General features: G+C 42.7%; 1 protein-coding gene across 1 annotated transcript in view; it reads right to left on the reverse strand.

Moving 5' to 3' along the window:
* Positions 1–21,922, reverse strand: part of p2rx1 (purinergic receptor P2X, ligand-gated ion channel, 1) — a 37,107-nt gene that overhangs the window by 9,075 nt on the left and 6,110 nt on the right. The window contains exons 2-8 of the mRNA XM_056284340.1: positions 14,484–14,628; positions 12,447–12,518; positions 12,077–12,146; positions 3,355–3,442; positions 1,557–1,637; positions 344–485; positions 36–181 (exon numbers count right to left, since the gene is read on the reverse strand). Coding sequence (XP_056140315.1) covers positions 36–181; positions 344–485; positions 1,557–1,637; positions 3,355–3,442; positions 12,077–12,146; positions 12,447–12,518; positions 14,484–14,628 — 744 coding nt within the window. The remainder of the gene's footprint in view (positions 1–35; positions 182–343; positions 486–1,556; positions 1,638–3,354; positions 3,443–12,076; positions 12,147–12,446; positions 12,519–14,483; positions 14,629–21,922) is intronic.

The following is a 21,922-nucleotide window of genomic DNA, read 5'->3' on the forward strand; positions in this document are numbered from 1 at the left end:
GTTTAGTATTTTATCATGGAAACATTTCAAATTACCTGAAGTTGTAGCCTACTGAAGCTCTGGCTTTGTCCATCTCACCAGGGTTTCCATAGAGGCCGTGGAAGTTGTACTTTGGTTTACAGTGTTTTACATCTAGGTCCAGGTTGCACGTCCAGTCGACAACAATACCAATAGCCCCTCCCTGTCAGGGCAGAAGAATCCAGTACTGTCAATACTCAAATCACCTTCAGAACAAGAGGGACAAAATACTATCCAAGACCATCTACAGGGAGCTTTAGTTGTGATTTTAAAATGGAAACATTTCATTCTCTGCCTGCATGTAATCCTAATCCAGCCCACTTACCACTCTGGCTATTGTGTCAAAGTTGAAGCCAGACAGCCTGACGATGTCCCCCAGTCTGAATATGGGACATAGCGGAGCGTTGTCTGCATCGTGGAGGCATTTTCCAATATAACTTGCATCGACACTCTCCACCAAGTTACTCCTGGGAAGAACATTGGCGGACATTATGCTTAGTGCTAAATGTAAAATCCTGCGCATTTGCACTCTTTTCCACCTGTGTTATAAATTGTATGAAAATATGGTTCAGCTTAAACTCAGTCTTTGCTGCCTGTTTTTCCAACCAGTGGTTAAAAGTCCTTCTCACGTTCCCTTCATCCTACTGCCAGATGTGCTGTGGTAAAATCCATGCATTTGTTACCACTCTGACGATGCAAGGTCTATCTGAGTACAGGCAACATTAATTTAGTCGTTGTGTGTTTATTGTTGTGTTGCCATTTTATGCTGGAAAAGATTAACTATGGATGACACGCGCTGGTTCTGACGTGACAATGACCCAAAGAGGGGGAGCAGACTTTTCGTACTATCTCTATTCACCTCATGTCTCCTTGTGTTACGTCATTTCCAAGCAGTTAGTTGTTCAATAATTGTAAGAAAGACAGAAAAAAGTTGTAATATTGAAGTAAATAACTATGCATACATCATATCTTAGTTATCTTACGTACAACAGAAACTTCTTTTGCATGCTCTCTTTACTTCGGACAGGGACAATAAAGCAGCATATTGTGTTATACTGTGTATATACTGTGTACAGTATACTGTGTATACTGTGGGTTGTACCACCAAGGTCAGTTTGATATCAAGCTCTGGCTTTGAGTTCATGGCTTTGTTATTAGAACGTTGAGAAACTTTTGCAGTACTTCTCACACCATTGTTCAGGAAAAAGAAATATGTTGAAATGGAAATGTTGCTAGCGAGAAGTTGTAGTAAAAGCTGATGGGGTTTTTTTTTCCAGATGGGCGGATTAGATCATATATTGATTATATAGTCGGTTAAATATTTCACAAGAGTTTCATGCTGAATTGCAGTACTTCTCACACCATTGTTCAGGAAAAAGAAATATGTTGAAATGGAAACGTTGCTAGCGAGAAGTTGTAGTAAAAGCTGATGGGGTTTTTTTTCCAGATGGGCGGATTAGATCATATATTGATTATATAGTCGGTTAAATATTTCACAAGAGTTTCATGCTGAATTGCATTTCCACACTGCCAATCACCTGGTCACTCCAAACAGTGGAAAGGTAACAGAGTTCTTGATGAACAGTGTGTAGTTCTCTGCCGATATTAACAGAGGGGGGCTAAATGAAGAAACAAAAAGAGAGAGCAAATTAGTAAATGCATAGAAGAGGGTTACACAGCATTGTTAGTGATTGTGATATATAGCATATGGCACATGCATTGATATATTGTTATATATAGCATATGGCACACAGTGATATGTTGATACAATGATACAGTGATATAGTATTGTGATATGTAGCACATGGCACACAGTGATATGTTGATACAGTGATACAGTGATATATTGTGACATGTAGCATATGGCACACAGTGATATGTTGATACAGTGATACAGTGATATATTGTGATATGTAGCATATGGCACATACAGTGATATGTTGATACAGTGATACAGTGATATATTGTGACATGTAGCATATGGCACACAGTGATATGTTGATACAGTGATACAGTGATATATTGTGACATGTAGCATATGGCACACAGTGATATGTTGATAGTGATACAGTGATATATTGTGACATGTAGCATATGACACACAGTGATATGTTGATACAGTGATACAAGTGAGATATTGTGATATGTAGTATATGGCACACACAGTGATATATTGATACAGTGATTTTTGTGATATGTAGCATATGGCACATACATTGATATGTTTATACAGTGATAGTGATATATTGTGATATGTAGCATATGGCACATAGTGATGCAGTGATATATTGTGATATGTAGCATATGGCACATACAGTGATATGTTGATACAGTGATACAGTGATATATTGTGACATGTAGCATATGGCACACAGTGATATGTTGATACAGTGATACAGTGATATATTGTGACATGTAGCATATGGCACACAGTGATATGTTGATAGTGATACAGTGATATATTGTGACATGTAGCATATGACACACAGTGATATGTTGATACAGTGATACAAGTGAGATATTGTGATATGTAGTATATGGCACACACAGTGATATATTGATACAGTGATTTTTGTGATATGTAGCATATGGCACATACATTGATATGTTTATACAGTGATAGTGATATATTGTGATATGTAGCATATGGCACATAGTGATGCAGTGATATATTGTGATATGTAGCATATGGCACATACAGTGATATGTTGATACAGTGATACATAGTGATATGTAGCATATGGCACACAGTGATATGTTGATACAGTGATACAAGTGAGATATTGTGATATGTAGTATATGGCACACACAGTGATATATTGATACAGTGATTTTTGTGATATGTAGCATATGGCACATACATTGATATGTTTATACAGTGATAGTGATATATTGTGATATATAGCATATGGCACATAGTGATGCAGTGATATATTGTGATATGTAGCATATGGCACATACAGTGATATGTTGATACAGTGATACATAGTGATATGTAGCATATGGCACACAGTGATATGTTGATACAGTGATACAAGTGAGATATTGTGATATGTAGTATATGGCACACAGTGATATATTGATACAGTGATATATTGTGATATGTAGCATATGGCACATACATTGATATGTTTATACAGTGATAGTGATATATTGTGATATATAGCATATGGCACATAGTGATACAGTGATATATTGTGATATGTAGCATATGGCACATACAGTAGTACTGTATATGCCATATGCTGTTAACTATGTAGTCAAAGATATTTTATAGAATCATTACAAAATCATCTCATATAGTATTACTATGAGAAATTCAATATTTGTGCATACTCTGGTATATTGCGGTCATCTTCAATGGGGCACCAAGTCAAGAGCTCACAGGTCCGAGTGTCATTCACACACACTCCTGTCATGTGTCCTTGGGGATACAAACAGGCAACTTGACATTAGTCACATCTCCAAGAATGGAGCGAGAATTAGCGCACACAAAAGAGAAATACAAAGGCTTTCATACCAAGGCATTATCAAACACTTCCTACCACTTTATCTTATCTTCCATTAGCCTCAACAGAAGCACGAAATGAATTTGTTCAGCGTGCAAAAAGCAAAAGCTGAAACAGCTGTTCCGTTTATCTTGCTCGGGTCCCAATACATAATTTTGTCTTTGGGATGAGCTGTGATATAATCAGTCTTTCTCCTCGCTACTATGGAAAAAGGCAGAGATTCATTGACACTTATCGCAGTTCGCTGTTGCTTGCCAACGCCCTGTTTCATTGGGTGTTTGGTCACTCAGCTAGATCTGTGACCTTACAGTGAGGCACGTCAGCCTGTGTAGCTACAGGGATATCCATCACTTCCAGTTTTCTATAGGCACATTGACCGTAGCACACTGCCACAAGAAGGGTGAAGGCCCCTTAAGGTAATTATGAGTTTTCCAAAACAGACAGATCTAAAGCGTCAGCCAACACTGGTCTGACTGAAGCTGATGTTTGCTGCAGAGAACTTGAAAGGCGCTGAATTTTAACCCAGGGACACAGAGCTAGCTGTAAAATTATGTAACAGCCCTTTCAGCTGGCTGTAGCTTTATTAATACATTGGAAATCTTGTCTTCTGGGTGGGAAGTTTGTGTGTTATGTTCCTGCATACACAAGACTAGCATCTAAGTATCAGTATGGGTTAATGTTTATGAGGCTTATCATTGGGACATACTAGGTATGGGCGTCTCCCTGCACAAGTCAAGTCAACTTGTAAAGCCTCAGTTTCAGTCTCGTTCATTTACACAGTAAAAAAAAAAAACAGGTAGATGACAGTGGACGACAATGGATGACAACCTCTATCCTTACACTCACTTCAGATGAGGAAAAATTCCTGGGGGGGGGGGGTCCTATTTAGCAGGATTTATTCTGCATTCACATGGAATCTGGTTAACGGCAGACAGCAAAGTGGGGGTCATTATTGTGGATGAGAAGATGGTAAAAAAAGATGACATTGGCAAATTATGCCGACAACAGCAACGGCGCATGAAACTGCCTTCCAAAGGTAAAATATTTGAACTTTTTGTCGTCCTCCACAACGGCATTTACAATAAGATGTTACGTAGCACATCACAAAACAGAGAAAATGGTGGATTAATTTTATAGGTATATGAATTGACAGAATTACTGTGTATAATTATTTAAAACAAACACAAAACACATTTGTACATTTGATTTATTTTTTTTCTGCAAAAAATACAACATAACCATAACAACCCATGAATTTTTTTTTTAAATCGTCCTGCTATTCCTTTGCGCAAGTTTATGGTTTTTACCATTCCATTTTGACAAATGCCACTAAACCAAGCCACTGATGATGCACAAGCCAGCGCATTCTTAGTGCTGGTCCCAAGCCCGGATAAATGGGGACAGAGGACAGACTACACATGCACACAAGAAAGAATCATATCACACCATTCACATACACAGGTGAAGAGACGGGGAAAACCAGTAGTCACACATCATAGTGAGAGAAGGATAAAGCATTGAAACCATCCATCCATCCATTGTCTTAACCGCTTATCCTGCTCTCAGGGTCGCGGGTATGCTGGAGCCTATTCCAGCAGTCATTGGGTGGCAGGCGGGGAGACACCCTGGACAGGCCGCCAGGCCATCACAGGGCCGACACACACACACACACCCATTCATCCTAGGGACAATTAAGTATGGCCGAGTCACCTGATCTACATGTCTTCGGACTGTGGGAGGAAACCAGAGCCCCCGGAGGAAACCCATGCAGACACGGGGAGAACATGCAAACTCCACACAGAGGACGACCCGGGATGACCCAACAAGGTTGGACTACCCAGGGGCTCAAACCCAGGACCTTCTTGCTGTGAGGTGACTGCGCTAACCACTGCGCCACCGTGCTGCCCAGCATTGAAACAGGATAACAAAATTATATGGATTTATAAGATATATAAAAAATATGTGATGAGAAGGATGCCTCGCAGTGTCCTGGAGGTGACCATCATCACCATGGAGACTTGGGAGGAGGACAGACTATACATGCACATGGGGGAGACTCACATCACACCATTCATGTACACAGGAGAAGAGAAAGGAGAAAACATCATTCAGAGAGAAAGAAAAGACGTAAGAGAACAGTTTACAATTGTCAATAATCTATATTCTTGTCGGCAGAACAGTGGTTGGTAAATTCATTGAGACAGAAACCGACCTGTCATGCAGTACAGGTCATGAAGTACTCAATTAAAGGCAACTAATTGTAGGTTAAGGCAAAAAGATGAGTTTCAAGTTTGGATTTAAAGGACTCAACAGACTCTGATTGTCTGATGGCAGCAGGCAGGTTATTTCACAAGAATGGGGCCCAATAAGAAAAGGCCCTGCCACCATCTGGCTTCTTTTTAACTTTGGGTACACACAGGAGCCCTGTATTTTGAGAGTGGAAAGCTTGAAATGGAATGTAACGTTTAAGGAGATCAGACAGGTATGATGGGGCAAGCCCATTTAGGATTTTACAAGTCAGCAGAAGCACCTTGAAGTCTGATCTAACATGGATAGGAAGCCAATAAAGGGAAACAAGAATTGGTGTAATATGGTCAAATTTTTTTAGTTTTAGTTAGGATTGTAGCTGCAGCATTTTGAACCATCTGAAGACTTTTATTACTAGCATGTGGCAGACCTGAAAACAGAAAATTACTGTAATCAAGTCTGGATGAAACAAATACAAGTTTTAGAGTCTCTGTGTCAGACATAGCCAGGAGAGACCAAATGTTAGCTGTTACATACGTGAAAAAAGGCAGTCTTGGTGATTTCTTTAATGTGCTTATCAACGGAAAGGCTGGGATCAAACATAACACCAAGATTTTTGGCTGCATAACAATAACAATTGACAACAGAGTTGTCAATTGTTATTGTTACTTGATCAAATTGGTGTCTGTGTCTAGCAGGGCCAACGACCAGCAACTCAGTTTTATCCAAATTTAAAAGCAGGAAATTTAGTGACATCCAGTTTTTCACAGCAGCCAATCAGGCTTCTAAATTTAGTCATTTGAGTACGACCATTAGCCCTTATAGGCACATGCAGCGGAGTATCATCCGCATAGCAATGGAAATTTATTCCACGACGGTGTAAAATTTGGCCAAGAGGTGAAAGAGAGAAAAGTAGAGGGCCAAGAACTGAGCCCTGAGGTATGCCATGTTTAACATCAGAGAATTTCGATGTAATATTATTATAGCAGACACAATGTATTCTTCCAGATAAGTAAAACTTAAGCCAAGAGTGAGCTAAATGAGGGACAACAAAATTACAATTTATTCTTATAGTATACAGTGATCAGTGGTGTCAAAGACTGCACTGAGCTCCAGTAGTAGAAGCACAGAGGTGGAATCAGGGTCCATAGCTAGTACAAGATCATTCACTACTCTAGTCAGAGCAGTTTCAATGGAGTGACAAGCCCTGAAAACCAATTGAAAAGGTTCATATAGATAGTTTTCTTCTATATGGGTCCAAAGTTGTTCATACACAACTCTCTCTAGTACTTTAGAAAAGAATGGAAGATTAGAGACTGGTTGATAGTTATTAAAAGACCCTGGATCCAGGTGCAGTTTCTTAAGTAGAGGTTTGACAACAGCTGTCTTAAAACTGCTAGCAACAGTGCCAGTAGTAAGTGATGAATTAACAATGTCAAGCATTGTAGGTCCCAGGAAAGGCCAAAGGTCTTTAAAAAGTTTTTCTGGTAAAGGGTCAAGTAGGCAAGTATTTCGTTTAGAAGCTGACACGAGCTCAGTAAAAGTATCAAGATTGTCTAAAAAGCTGTAATAACGCTGACTACCGGTGACTCATTTTATAGATGTAAAGACAGAAGTAAGACAGGATCTGCAGAAGTAGCTGGAGTTGAAGAATTAATTTTGTTTATGATCTCATCAACCTTATTGCAGAAAAAGTCTAGAAACTCATGGTCTGTGAATGGTGAGCAGCTAATGGACGACTGCTTTTTTGTAAATTTAGCTACAGTGTCAAAGAGAAATCTGTGATTATGTTTATTAATATTGATTAAGTGAAAGAAATATGCTGCTTTTGCAGCAGAAAAAGCATTTTCAGTAAACACTGAATCACTCCATCTAAGATAAATAAAAAACTTCCAATTTTGATTTTTGCCATTTACGTTTCAGTCTCCTGCAGACCTGCATGTGTCATGTCGTTAAACTAGGGTGTAGGCCTCTTTAGTCGCCTAGCTCTGGTAGTGAGAGGTGCAACTGAAACGAGGAGACTAGGGAGGGCCACATTTAAGTCACTAGTGAAATTTTCAACAGTCAGTCTCCACAGTGAAAGGAGCTAAGACTTTCAGGCAGCTGCTGGCCAAATGCAGCTACAGTGGACAGACCAATGTGGTGATTGGCAATTACATCTATGTCAACATTAACTGGACAGGCCGACAATGCTTCAAATTTAATGAGAAAAGGATCTGACACAGCAGATGTGGTTGGCAAGACATTCAGATCAGAAACAGTCATCCCTTTAGATAAAACCAAATCAAGGACATTACCACTGCAATGAGTCAACTCTTGAACAAACTGGGTGAACTCAAAAGTATCAACAAGTGCCAGAAAGGCTTAGAAGATCAGCAGCCTTATTCAGATGAATATTGAAATCACCAAGAATTAGAATCTCATCAGAATGAGTAACAAGACCTGGGATAAATTCTCCAAATTCTTCAAGAAATAGTGAGTAAGGGCCAGGAGGTCAATAGAGTATCAGAATGTGGACTGGGCAGAGTCTGTTCGTGGCTGAGGGAGATGGACTTGGAATAAGAGCCTCAAAAGATTAGAATTGAGATTAAAGTTGAGAAGTTCAATTGAAAATAGACTTAAATATAAAGGCACATCCGCACTAGGTTTAAACCTAGCAAGCTCTCTAATCACTTGCAACCTGCTGAATGACAAGTCCCTAGTGTCAAACTAAATGTAGATCTACATTTCTCGACAAAAGATCAGCGCCATCCCCAGCAGAGTGAATGCCATCCGCTTTCAGCAGGTAAAGGTGGCCCCAGAATTAAGGCCAATTATCAACAAAGCTGAATCCCTGCTCATTATATTAACGAGCCAGCCAGTAGTTCATTGAGGTGAGCCTACTGTACATCTCATCATTACCCTTCATGGGTAAGGGACCAGAAACCATTAAAATCAATGCTGACACATCTTTCTAGCCAACTCTAGCGTCGTGACTCAGCTGGCTTTTGTGTTCTCTGATTGCTTCATCCTAGCATTACTGGTGCCAACATGAATAACAATGTTGCTTAAAGTAGTGGTGCTGTGTGCCTGGGTTCCCTGATTCGCCCTCTGTGATGCCAGCACACTGAGATTATCCTCTATGTCAGAGACTCTGGCCCCAGGTAAACAGTGACCCAAGACAGGTGACGCTAATCTAATATTGTGGGTAATGGAGTCTCCTATCACTAGCGTGCATTGCTTTACTCTGTCGACAGGAGCAGGGGGGATACTGGCTGGTAGGACTACCAATAGTGCTGGTGAGTGGCGAAAATCGGTTTGCAGTCGGGAGAGGTGACTGCAGACCCGGCGACATGACCGGTGGCTTGCTCTTGCGAGCCTTCACACACCGGTAAACAGACAAACTCTGCCGCATCTGCCGACGAGGCTGAGCTAGTGCTAACAATAGCAGGTCTGCTGTCAGGCCCGGGGCTAATGCTATCTGGCGTTTCCATCATGTCTAATGTAATCCTAGCCAAAAGAAGCTGCTCTAACTCATGGACACGTCTCTCTAATAGAGACTACTGCAGAACAGTCACCACACACCATAGTTTTAACGAGGCTACTTTGACTGCAAATGAAGTAGAGCTAACTTCTAAGCTAGGCTAGCCTCGAAGCTAGTAAACAGTCTAGGAGCGAAAGGCTGCCCCCTAACAAGAGACATTTGAGAAAGAAAACTAGAGAATCTAGGGATAAGTGAACTAAGCACAAAAAATAGCGAAATCAGTAGGACAAATGAAGAGGTTAGGGCAGAATATAGAGTAGAAGAGAGAGTAAGAGAATAAACAGCAGTTATCGATCTCATGAAGCCGAATCTCACGAAGGTGGAAGCCAGAAACAGCCGACAGTGACTCCACAGTAGTAGTAGTAGTAGTAGTAGTAGTAGTAGTAGTAGTAGTTTTGTCAACTACCATTTACCGTCTCCTGGATTCCATGTGAATGCAGAATTAAAGTTGAATCCTAAATGAAAGGCTAACTTGACCATGCATTGATACTGAAAAACTCAAAAGGAGAAGGTATTAATTTTAAGTGCCAACAAGGCTGACCAACTCATTGAAATGACAATAAGAATAAGTACGTTTCTGGTTTAGATGTGAAGGAAACTATGGAATCATCCTCTCTCATGTCAGCAGGAGGACTAGTCCAAACAAAAGAGACATGTTAAGAAAATGCTCTGCGACCTGCTGAATTTGTTTTTTGCTTTGGGGACAGAGAGGAGGCGTGCATCTTGGGAACAGAAGACACAGGATGATAAGGTAGCCTTTTATAAATTCTGATAGATAAATCGCAGCAAATCCATGTAGTACTTTACATGTTAAATGTGGGGGGAACGTTGCTATTGGGTGGCCTGGGTCGAGCTGTATTCGGCTACATGGGTGTACGCTTGGTGCATGCGGCTGGATGGGGTGTCTACCCGGCAGCAGCACGGCGGGCCTCACCTACGCCGGCCATGGATGGGCATGCCCCCCCCCCCCTGCCTGCCTGCTGGTGGTCTGTTGGTTGCAGGGCCTGGCTCTGGGCTGGTGGTCTCTGCTTGCTATCTGTAGTTGGGGTTCCATGCCTGCGGGCACACCCTGTGCCTGCGCCTGGGGGTTGTCGGTGGGGGTGTGCTTAGGCCATGCGGGCCCGGCTTGTGCCTTTGGGGACTGGCTTGTGTTCCTCGGGGGCGTGCGGGGCTGTTACTCTGTGGACTCCTGGCCTCCCTGTGGGCTTGATGTTCCTCTGGGTTTTGCGGCGCTTTGGGCTCCGACTGTGGGGCCCGTGCAGCCGCAGAATCTGTCTGCTGCTCAGAGACACTACAATAAATCGTGGATCCCAAACACTAGAATTTTTGGGATTAATCCCATGCACTCCCAGGTGGACACGTCACATACATATACACATACAAACTCCGTGGAACACTCTCTGGATTACATCCTTCTTCTTAGTCCTCTCTCCCCTTTTTTCTTTTTTCCCCTTCTCCCTCTATCACAATAACAGCTATTCTAAACTGATATCGATACATTCGATTTAATTGTTTTGTCGAGATCATGTCAGCATCTGTTTCTTTGTCTTGTCTTGTTATCCCACAGATCATCCAAAGGACGTAGTTATTATTATAAACGGTTCTTGGTCATTAATAAAGATTGCCTTTGCAGGTGTAGAATCTGAACTCCACCTACAGATTAACTCTAACTAGGACACTGGCATACAAATTCCCTGTGTGTTACGACAGGCCTGCTGACAGCACAAGTTGGAAAAAAGTACGTTAAACCCTGCTTAAGACAGGACTTCACCCATGTTTGCATACTTTAGCAAACAAAAAGCCATGGGACACACTATGTTTCTCGTTGGGAAGAGCAGTTTGTTGATTTAGTGGCTGTAAGCTTGGGGGAGTGCACAAATAGTTTACCTTAACAGCGTTACAGGGCTACGTGAGGCGGTGTATTTTAGCAACCCGCTGCATAAGCAACAGCCACAAAGGACCACGACTCTCAGAAAAAAACACAGTTGCAAAACCAGACATGATTTGGTAACAATTTAGTATGGGGAACGTAGTCACCATTAATTAGGTGCTTATTAGCATGCAAATTAGCAACATATTGGCTCTCAATTGGTCCTTATTACGTACTCATTAATGCCTTATTCTGCATGGCCTTATTATACAACCAGTAAGCCATTAACTATGAGTTTTCCCTCTATAACCTCAGAATTATTGCTTATTAGTAGTACCATGTCAATATGCTTTGCTTAGCATGGACTTTATAAGGTGGTAGTACCACAAGAAGAGTTATTCTCCCTTACTAACACTTAATGAATATGGTCTGTTCTTACATAACAAAACACAAAACTACAAGTGTTCATACTGTTAAATTACTGTAAATTAAGTTTTTGTTACTTGGAATATGTTCCCCATACTAAAGTGACATCTTGATCATTACTAATTCACTAGTAATTAAGTTTTTTTATGTTCCCCATACTAAAGTGTTACCCATGATTTCTATATCTCCCTTTGCCGATCACAGCTCTCTCACTTCCACGTTGCCTGCGGTCTACGTCAGCAGAACAGGCAACGAGGAAAAGGTTGCAGCTCTTGCATAACGTCCCCATGTCAACTTTCATTTCTTATAACAAACAAAAAGGAAAACTAAACCACGGTCAGCAGAATCAGGAAGTCCTTTCGGACACAAGTGTGAGAAAGGGGATATGATGCGAAAGGGTTGAAGGCAAAGTTATCTTAGCCAAAGAGGACAGGTCAGTAATCGGTCAGTGAGCAGTCACACACTGGCATGCTGAGGTTTTACCATGACCCGCACGTTTGAATGTCCCTTCTTCGCAGTCTGCGTCTGACTTGCAGTGGTGCTTGCCGGGGAGCTACAATAAACAAGGGAGCGGGTTCAGTGTGCGCATACGCTTGCTGCGCATGTGAAGGCTTATGTATTTCAGAGCAGCAGTGTGTACAAAGTCACCACTTCATCGAGTATACAAATCATTTCTTTTTAAACATATTTATATAATACTGAGATTATAACAGATTCAGGATGATGAGATTCACTTTGCATTTCCTTTTAACTTTTCACGTGAGCGGATACACATGAAGAAGCGAGGGAGGGAGACAGAAAGAGAACGAGAAAGAGGTAGGGATTGTGGAGGGGGGAGAACGTGTTCACGTACCTCTGGACATTTTCCCATCATCTGGCCTTCGGTTATTATGTAGTTTGTCATGACTACAAACGACGAGTCTCCCTGGGGTTTGGGATTGAGAGACAGGTGTTAGGTGTTAGAATCTGGCCTTGGAAGCATGTCCGCTAGGAACTTATTCAACGAGACTAATGACGTGGCGTCCAAGCGGCGTGTGCCGACATTTAACCTGTAAGCCTGGTCTGGTTCAAGCCTTATTTAGCTGTGCTTCGCTAGCCCCGGCTATGAAGGTGGAAGAGTCACTCTCATTGCATCATAACCTGAATACATATCTCTAAATCTCGCTGAACATGAAGACCCCCCCCCCCCCAGTGATGTCCGATTACATCCACCAACCACACTCCCGGCTGATGTGATATGGGTATGCATTTGACCTTGAAGAAGGGACGGGACTCTCATGCCCACATAATTTTCCTGATGAAAGGTGGAAATGTTTTGTAGAAGTTACCATGGCAACAAGATGCTGGATCTCATATGTTCCTGCTCTTTGGATGTGCAGCCCATTTGAACGATCGCCGTAGAGGCCGTGTGCAGCAGATGAAATACATTCTCTGAGACAATACTTAGTGACGGGCGGCTTTTCTGACTACAACTGTGTAACAACTTAGTTTCCTCTACTTTTTTTTTGGGGGGGGGGTCTTCCCCTTTTCTCTGAATTGTACTTGGCCAATTACCCCACTCTTCCAAGCAGTTCTGGGTGCTGCTCAACCTCCTCTGCCGATCCGGGGAGGGCTTCAGACTACCACATGCCTCCTCCAATACATAAGGAGTCGCCGGCTGCTGCTTTTCACCTGACAGTGAGGAGTTTCGCCAGGGGGACGTAGCGCGTGGGAGGGTCACGCTATTCCCCCAGTTCCCCCTCCCCCCTCAACAGGTGCCCTGACCAACCAGTGGAGGCGCTAGTGCAGCGACCAGGACACACACCCACATCCGGCTTCCCACCTACTGACACGGCCAGTTGTGCCTGCAGGGATGCCCGACCAAGCCGGAGGTAAGACGGGGATTCGAACCGGCGACCCCCATGTTTGTAGACAATGGAATAGACCGCTACGCTATCCGCACGCCCAGTTTCCTCTTCACCCACACGCCACTGCTTCATCGCTATCACACGGTCAACGAATGACTAAATATCTACTAGTGTAGTGTAACTAAAATAACAGAATGCCTGTCTGCGAAATTCTGCACAACATGAAATTGTACAACACAGATTAACTGCAGTGACTAGTACTCTGTAGTTTTATACTATTATAGCAATATCCTAAAGTCCCAAACGATCAACTCAGTTATGATATGCAAACATGCCTAAAATGGCTCTTAGTGCCACGGTAACCGTTAAAGGGATTGTGATGAGATTGTTCTGACCGAGTGCGTGAGGGAGTAACCCCGCGTGACCTTAACATCTCGTTCCTCGCGGTTTATTACGCCTGACTATACGAGTCACGACATCTCCGAAGCAAGAAGGCCGGCTCCACACCTCCACCTCAAAGCAAACACCGCCGTCTTCTTCCTTGTGTCTTCTTTATGTCCTTGTCCCCGCCGGCGATGGCAAGGTTTGATTCAGGCAAACAAAGGCATATGTTGACCCAGCCTCTCCCGTGGGGGGGGGGGGGGGTTGGGTTGTTTGCCCAACACTATATAGGATACACGCAACAGTGTACGGAGAAGAGGAAGATGCCTGCATGTTGATAATGGCTGGATGTCGTGGTTCGCGGCCCAGACGTCTGTATTTACTGTAACTCTCGGTCCACAGCGAGCACATGAGAGTTTATCTCTAATCTGGCGTAACGCTCAACACGGATCTACTGCTACTCCCCCCCCCAACACGCGTCATCGCCGGGCTGGACTTTCATGATGGAGGGAGGAGCACGATAAAACCCTGAACTTTGTCATAGTCCCTAGATTCTTCTGACTCAGGCTGAGGTTAATTGACCCCGGCAGGCCTCCTCCACGCGTGCGCGCGGGCATGTATTTTTGTGATGTGCGGGCCCACAACACCAACCAATCACCAACCTGCGGAGGGAAGACGTAGTCGGCCACGTCCCAGACTCTCTCGTTCCCGTCCACGTTGGTGTAGCCCACTCCTTTCATCTTGGTGAAGACGGAGCTGACCGCCGTGTCCGTGGACTGGTAGCCTTTCTCGTAGATGAACACCCACCTGCGCGGGACACAAACACTTGGTGGTTTCATTGCTGCACTTATGCACATGAAATGAAACGAAACGCCGTTTCCCATTTCCCGTTTCCCCAGCCCACAGCAGTGCAGCACAAAGACACAAACACGTATCCAGAAACTACAACAACACATGTATCCAAACTAACACATATATCCAAACTAACACATACATCTAAACTAAACAAAAAGAAAAAACGATCTCTGTCCAGGAGAACGAACGCCAGCCAGGATGACGGTCAGAACTGCCGGTGTCACGGCATCCGGTCAGCATGGGCTAGCAGTTAGCTTAGCCTGCCTCACCTCCACGTCCTGTCAGACCGCCCTCGGTGTTTCCTCTTCGGGCACGGCTCCAGGCAGGGCCGTGGTCCCTGGGCCCACAGGAACCAGCAGACCAGGCTCTCCCAGCTGATCCAGCGCCAGCTCTCCCCGCCACCAAACGAAGACACAAACTCAGACGTGGACAAAGACACTGCATGGACGGTACTGGGTGAGGCCGCCACAAACGTGAATTCGCGCCGCCATCTTCCCACACAGCGATGGTACACAGGAGAGCAATAGGCCTGTCAGCATCTGGGAGCCCAGGGCAGGGGGCGATATCTGATGGCAGTGCCAACACTTCGTTACCACACCCCCACGTGCCGGCACCGCCTCACAGCGACACGTGGTGATTCATGCCAGTAACTGCAGTTAAACAATATGCAAAGACGGTCCCACGAGTGGCTGACGCGTCATCAAGTCAAACGTATCATAGTGTGCAGCATTACCACGGTTATGATGACGGTTGTGTAAATCAAAACTCAGAAGTTACTTGAAAGTCTCAGAACTTAGAATAGTGCATCAAAACTGCCATAACAATACCACAACCACATCCAGCTGTATTAAATCATGCCCACGAGTTAGAGAGTCACAGATCTTCAAGTAGAACTGAGTAATATCCTAATTTAATATTACAGCTGGGCCGTCATTTTATTGTCACTCTTTTGGTCAGTAGTTACTTTGTTGCCTATTTGATACCACAGGTTTCCTTCAAATCACAGGTACGTTCCATCATCATCTCAGTGATGTGGATTATTGAGCACGCATGAAGATGCTTCCTTCAAATATTTGGAAATCGACTGAATGAGATACGTTCATGTCATATTAATGTCAGTTTTCACTGTTAGTGGTGCAAACGAATTCAAACCAGACTATATCCAAGCATCCAGTGGCACGAATGTTAAACAATGGGATCCGGTGTAAAAATCGTACATCTACTTTTCAGTGTGCTGCTTAGATTCTGTCTTGCAAGGTGGTTCTGTTTGTAAAGAGGTTTTGCTGATGGCAGTTATTTCTGTGTGTCTGCGTGAGCGATTATCCAGCCGGGGAGGATGAGTAACAGCTGGTGTATAGTGTGAACACAAGTATATGATAGCTCATTTGGTCTATTCTTCTCACATATGCACACACGCGAATGCACACATCTATAGATACCAACGCGTGTACATGCATGCATTACCACACATCCCTGCACAAACACACACATATGTATGTGTGACACACACCATCGTCATCATCATCATCATCGGCGGTCATTCGGGGTCGAGTATGACTATCCTTCTTCTGGGTCCTTCTGGGTCTTAAGGTAGAAGCCGATCCTGGAGTATGACTATCCTTCTTCTGGGTCCTTCTGGGTCTTAAGGTAGAAGCCGATCCTGGAGTATGACTATCCTTCTTCTGGGTCCTTCTGGGTCTTAAGGTAGAAGCCGATCCTGGAGTATGACTATCCTTCTTTTGGGTCCTTCTGTGTCTTAAGGTAGAAGCCGATCCTGGAGCCGCATATTTTAGGGCAAGTTTGTGAAGTTGTGGATGTGGTTTGGGCCTTTCTGGTAAGTCGCTCCTTCCTGAGTCGGCGCTTGTTTGCAGCAGCATGGTGGAGGGTCATGGTTGTAGCATGCAGCACCTTCACGGTCAGCCAGTCTCTAGTTTGTTTCTGCTTGTTCTCAGGTGTTAAGGTCGATGCCAAACCTTTGGATGTGGGCCTTAATGTGATCTTTATATCGCTTCTTTTGTCTTCCTGGGGCACAGCATCCTGTCACGAGCTGAGAGTAAAGGACTTGTTTCGGGAGGTGAGAGTCGGACATGCGGACGACATGGCCAGTCCATCGCAGCTGATGTGTGATAGTGGCAGTTATAGTGGGCATGTCGGCCTCTTCAAGGAAGCTGAAGTTGGTGCACTTGTCCTCCCAGCTGATCTTAAGGATCTTCCTGAGGCATCGCTGTTGGTATGCCTCAAGTGCCTTCAGGTGCCTGGTGGTCCATGTTTCTGACCCATACAGTAAGGTGAGCAGCAGTACCGCTTTGTACACTAGAATCTTTGTTCTGGCCTGAAGGTTGCGGTTTTCAAAAACCCTTTTTTCTCAATCTTGCAAAGGCCCGGCTGGCACAATTGAGCAGCCACCACATTGCCCTTGGCAGGGGGTGGCCAGAGTCCAATGGCATGGAGAACCAAGACGATTGGGGACCACCCTCTATTTTAGTCTCCATCCGCCTTCACTGCCATTTGATCTGGAGACATCTCCACCAGTTCCACAGTTGAGGTCTTTGTTGGATCGCGGTTTGTTTAGGACCTAGCTGCCTTGGGTGACCCTACCAGGAGCTACGCTTCAGATGGTATAGCTCTTCGGCTCATTTGTACACGAAAGACACACACACACACACACACACACGAAGTGGTATTTTAGGTTAGATGGGAAAAAAAATCACCTGTTCATTTTGCAATAGAAGGACACATTGGGTTGCACTTGAGATATGGAAAGCCACTAACTCGCCTCACCCTCTTAACTGTGTGCATACCAGCCTAAAGGCCACAACAGGTAATTCTGTTGGTGAGCAGACATGGGCAGTATTTCAATTAAATGTATTCAAAATACGTATTTAATTACTTTTGAGTATTTTGTAATTTGTATTTTGCTGGACAGAAAAAGGTGTAATTTGTAACAAAATACTTTAAGAGCTTGTATTTGTGTATTTGAAATACTTAAAATACGTTATTTAATGTGTAATTTTACCCTCAAATGAGACACATTTTTATCCCCAGGTTTAAACTGTAGAAACAAAACAACAATTAACCTTTTTATCAGTGAATTAATTAGCCTTATTATTATTAGTCTTTGGCTAAATGCAAATGAATCGCGTGACATGCCCTGTCGGGTCCAGCAACAGACAGACTCATTGTGAACTACCGTATTTCACTTATGCTCTCTGTGAGCTTGAGGAAAGAAGCTGCTTTGGTGTTTGATGCAAATCTCCCCTAAGATAAAGGTGTGCCATCCAACTATGATCAGACACTGCATGCATGCTAAGGCAAGCTTTCTGAGTGACTAAACTTTTTTAGTCATTCAGAAATTATGCAGTCAAGAAATTATGGAGAAATTATTCAGTCATTCGGTAATTCATTCAGTCATTCAGTAATGCAGTAATTCATTCAGTCATTCAGTAATGCAGTAATTCAGAAATTATGCAGTCAGAAATTATGCAGTCATACCAGAAATTATGCAGTGAACACTCCCAACATTTGGGGAATTCGCATGGGTCAGCCAGCCGGAGTTCAATGGTCAAGCCTTCTTCAAGCTTTCTGAAGGACTAAAAAATACTGCTAGAATTACACCCTACCGCTCCCTGGAAGACGCCAAAAGGTGACGCATGCTTTTATCTATTCGCGTCTAGACTATTGCAATGCACTTCTTACTGGTTTACCCAAAACAAGTATCAGTAGGCTGCAACTAGTACAGAACGTGGCAGCAAGGGTCATAACAAAAACCAGGATGAGAGATCACATTACCCCAGTTTTAGCATCTTTACCCCGGCTTCCTGTAGCATTGAGGATTGATTTTAAAGTTCTTTAACTTGTGTTTAAAGCTCTACATAGTTTAGCACCCTCATACCGATCTGACTGCTTATTTGATTATGTCCCGAGCCGCTCTCTTAGATCCTCCGGTGCTGGCCTGCTCAGTGTCCCTAGAATGAACTACAGAAAGTTTGACGAAGCAGCATTTTGTTTTTATGCACCGGCAGCTTGGAATAGACTCCCCCAACAAATAAGAGAAGCAACGTTCATAGATAGTTTTAAGAATCAGCTCAAGACCCATTTTTATGCCCTTGCTTGTAATTAATTCCACTTTATATTTCTTTTACTGTTATTTTTTTTTATCTTGTATTGTGGTTTTATTTTTTGCCTTGTTTTGTGTTTTTTGCCTAGGTCTGTGTTTTATTACTTTTAACTTATTTTATCTGTATTTTTGTTGAGTTTTATTGTTTCCCTTGTTTTTTAATGTAAAGCACTTTGAGCTGCATTTTATGTATGAAAGGTGCTATACAAATAAAGTTTATTATTATTATTATTATTATTATTATTATTAAAATATAACAGAAGAAAACAGCAATTAGCAAACATTGCTGGTTAGTAACGTTAGCATACCAGCTAACGTAACAGACACGCTCAGGCAGTCTGGAACAGTGGCATGTCATGGTTAGTCATCATGGGGAGCTTCATTAGCAAGATTAATTGTTAGCCACTTCTGTAACTCAGGACGAAATGAATTTCTAGCATAGCTAAATTTAGGCGTTGTATAGTGGCCGTTCTTAATAGCTGTCAGGGAAATAGCTTGTGCAGTCCTCTTGAGGATGAGGATAACATTTTACAGTGTTTGCTATGCTAGGGGACAGTCAGGTTAATATTCGTTTCGGGAGAAGCTTCCTGAGATCATGCCTGCCTTGCAACTCCCACCGTTCAAAGAGGTAGGGCTTGATTTCCTTGAGGAATACTGTGGAGTCCTCAAGCCCATTGCCATTGCAACTGACCACCTTCAAGGTCAGACCTCATGCTACTATGGTGAGCTCATACCTACCATCTTTGCTGTTCAGGCTAAACTACATTACCTGCAAACTTCAGACCTGCGGTACTGCTCGCATATCTTGCAAGCCACCATAGCTGGCTTTGAGAAAAGCTTCAGTAGCTTCTTACAGCTGAAGACTGATGTCAATGAAGCCATCCTGGCTAGAGCAAGCCACCCATTTTTCAAGATGAGGTGGTTGCCTCCCAAACTAGCTGCAGTAAAGAAGAGGATGCATCACCTGTTTCTGCACTCAGCTGAAGAGCTTGGCCTTGTGTCAGAAAGTGAGATGCCTCATCAAACACCGCTGAAGAGAATGAACACGATTTCTTCATCTTCTCTGACCAGGGTACGGGTAAACTACTCTCACTTCAGTTTCTTAAGGTTAAACTGCAATTTCATGAATTAATCATCAAAAATTAATATTTATTAATTAAAAAAAATAATGAGTAGCTAGTTTCATGTCACATTTTTAAATGTTTTTATGAGATTAAAAATCCTTGAATTTAATGTAAATTCACAGCAACCTTCTTTCCCTGTTTGCCTCTACAGTTTCCAATGCCAACAACAGGAACTGAGAGCCAGTTGGGCAGAGAGATGTTGCTCAGCCACAGCAAAGCAGAGTTGGAGACCCTTCACTTTCTGGAGGACCCCGGAAAGGACCTTTCCTCACTGGATTCATATCCACTGATCAAGCTACTCATTGGGAGATTCAACATCACTTTTCCATCATCGGCACCAGTTGAGCATCTCTTCTCCTTTGCAGGCATGCTTTACCACCCTCACAGAAGGCGATTAACAGCTGAACTGATGGAGAAATTATATGAAAAACAACTAAAACTGAAATGTAAAAAAAAATAAAAACTGTTAGATATTAGTTGTGCTGAAAAGCAACTAAGATGGAAATGGAAGAACTACAGTGTTAGGGGGTACAAAAAGGAGTATACTCTTTTTTTTAGGTTGTTGTTGTTGGCATTGGGGGGAAGGGGTGGATGCTTCTCTTGCTCTTCTATTTTGTACCGTATCATCCGCTGTAATGGTGCTGTTTTGTGTCTTTTGCACTCGTTCAGTTGGTTGCTTGTAAAGTTGGAGATCTCAGAAATGTACTTACTGCACTGCACTTGTATCTATCACTCTTGGAAGAAGAATCTGCTAAATGCCCCGTCTTATTGTCTTCTGAAAGAACTAGTGCACCACCGTGGCCTAACTGTTCCGTTCCCCCCCAGTTGCATTTCAGTTGGCTCTTCACTCAGTCTGTCAATGGTCGCTTTGACTGACAGAAACCACCCAGCACGCACCCCTGAATTCACAGCCTCCCCCCTCCAGGATATTCTGATTGGCCACTTCAAATCTCTGATATGGGGAAATTAGCAGAGCTCATCTTTTCAATGTAGGGGGGTTAAGGTCAGACCCATATTGAGGCTACTAAATGCCTAAAATGTGATATCAGTTTGTATAGAGTGTAGTTTTGTATGTTCAAATGACAAATTACTTGTATTTTGATGGAATACATTTTCTCATACCAGTATTTTGTATTTTATTTTGACACATTTGATGAGCAAGTATTTGTAATTTGTAACAAGATACTTTTCGGTGTATTTGTGCCCATCTCCGTTGCTGGGGCAAACTGTGTATAATCAACGCTAGAGCTAACGTTCAAGGGGAATGGGAGAAAAGTAGTTCACGTTAGATGGACTATAGACGCCCGTGAGCATGAAACGAGAGCGTCATCTACCCACACAGCAACCCCGATGAGATCCGTATCGGGTAGAGCTGACTCTGTCCCCAGAACTCTGTAGTTGAGCCAAAGGGAGTTCTGGCTAGCCCACTGTCACATTGAGATTACTGTTAACTTTGTCAGCCAAAATCACCATGACAGAGACATCAACAGCCTTTTACTGCAGGAGAACGAAATACTGGGACACCAACTTGGTCACTTTTATGACATAAGAGCAACAAAGAATAATACACTGCAAGAGCCGGCCTTCATGCCAGCTGTTGCAGTGTTTTATTCTTTGTTGCTCTTATTGTTATTTTTTAATATATTATTTACTTATTATTATATTATTATCATTATTATTATTATTATTAAATAGTATTTCATAATAATAATAATTACATTTATATAGGACTTTTCTAGACACCCCAAGCGCTTAATATTTAATATTTAATTTGTTTTTTTGCCTGTATTATTTTTCGCCTTTATCTTATGTGAAGTCACTCAAATAATTATTCACCTCCTTGATTTGCCAAATACCTTTTGGAAAAGGCTATCGTTTGGTTTCCTTCCTTCCTTTCTTTTCTTTCATTTTTATTTTTCATTTTGAGCAAGAGCGAGATTTGAACAAGGTACTACATCCAATTTAACTGGAAAATTGGAAAATATATTCTGAAAACAGGCAGACA

The sequence above is a fragment of the Lampris incognitus genome, chromosome 8 (assembly GCF_029633865.1).
Source record: "Lampris incognitus isolate fLamInc1 chromosome 8, fLamInc1.hap2, whole genome shotgun sequence".
Classification (NCBI taxonomy): Eukaryota; Metazoa; Chordata; class Actinopteri; order Lampriformes; family Lampridae; genus Lampris; species Lampris incognitus.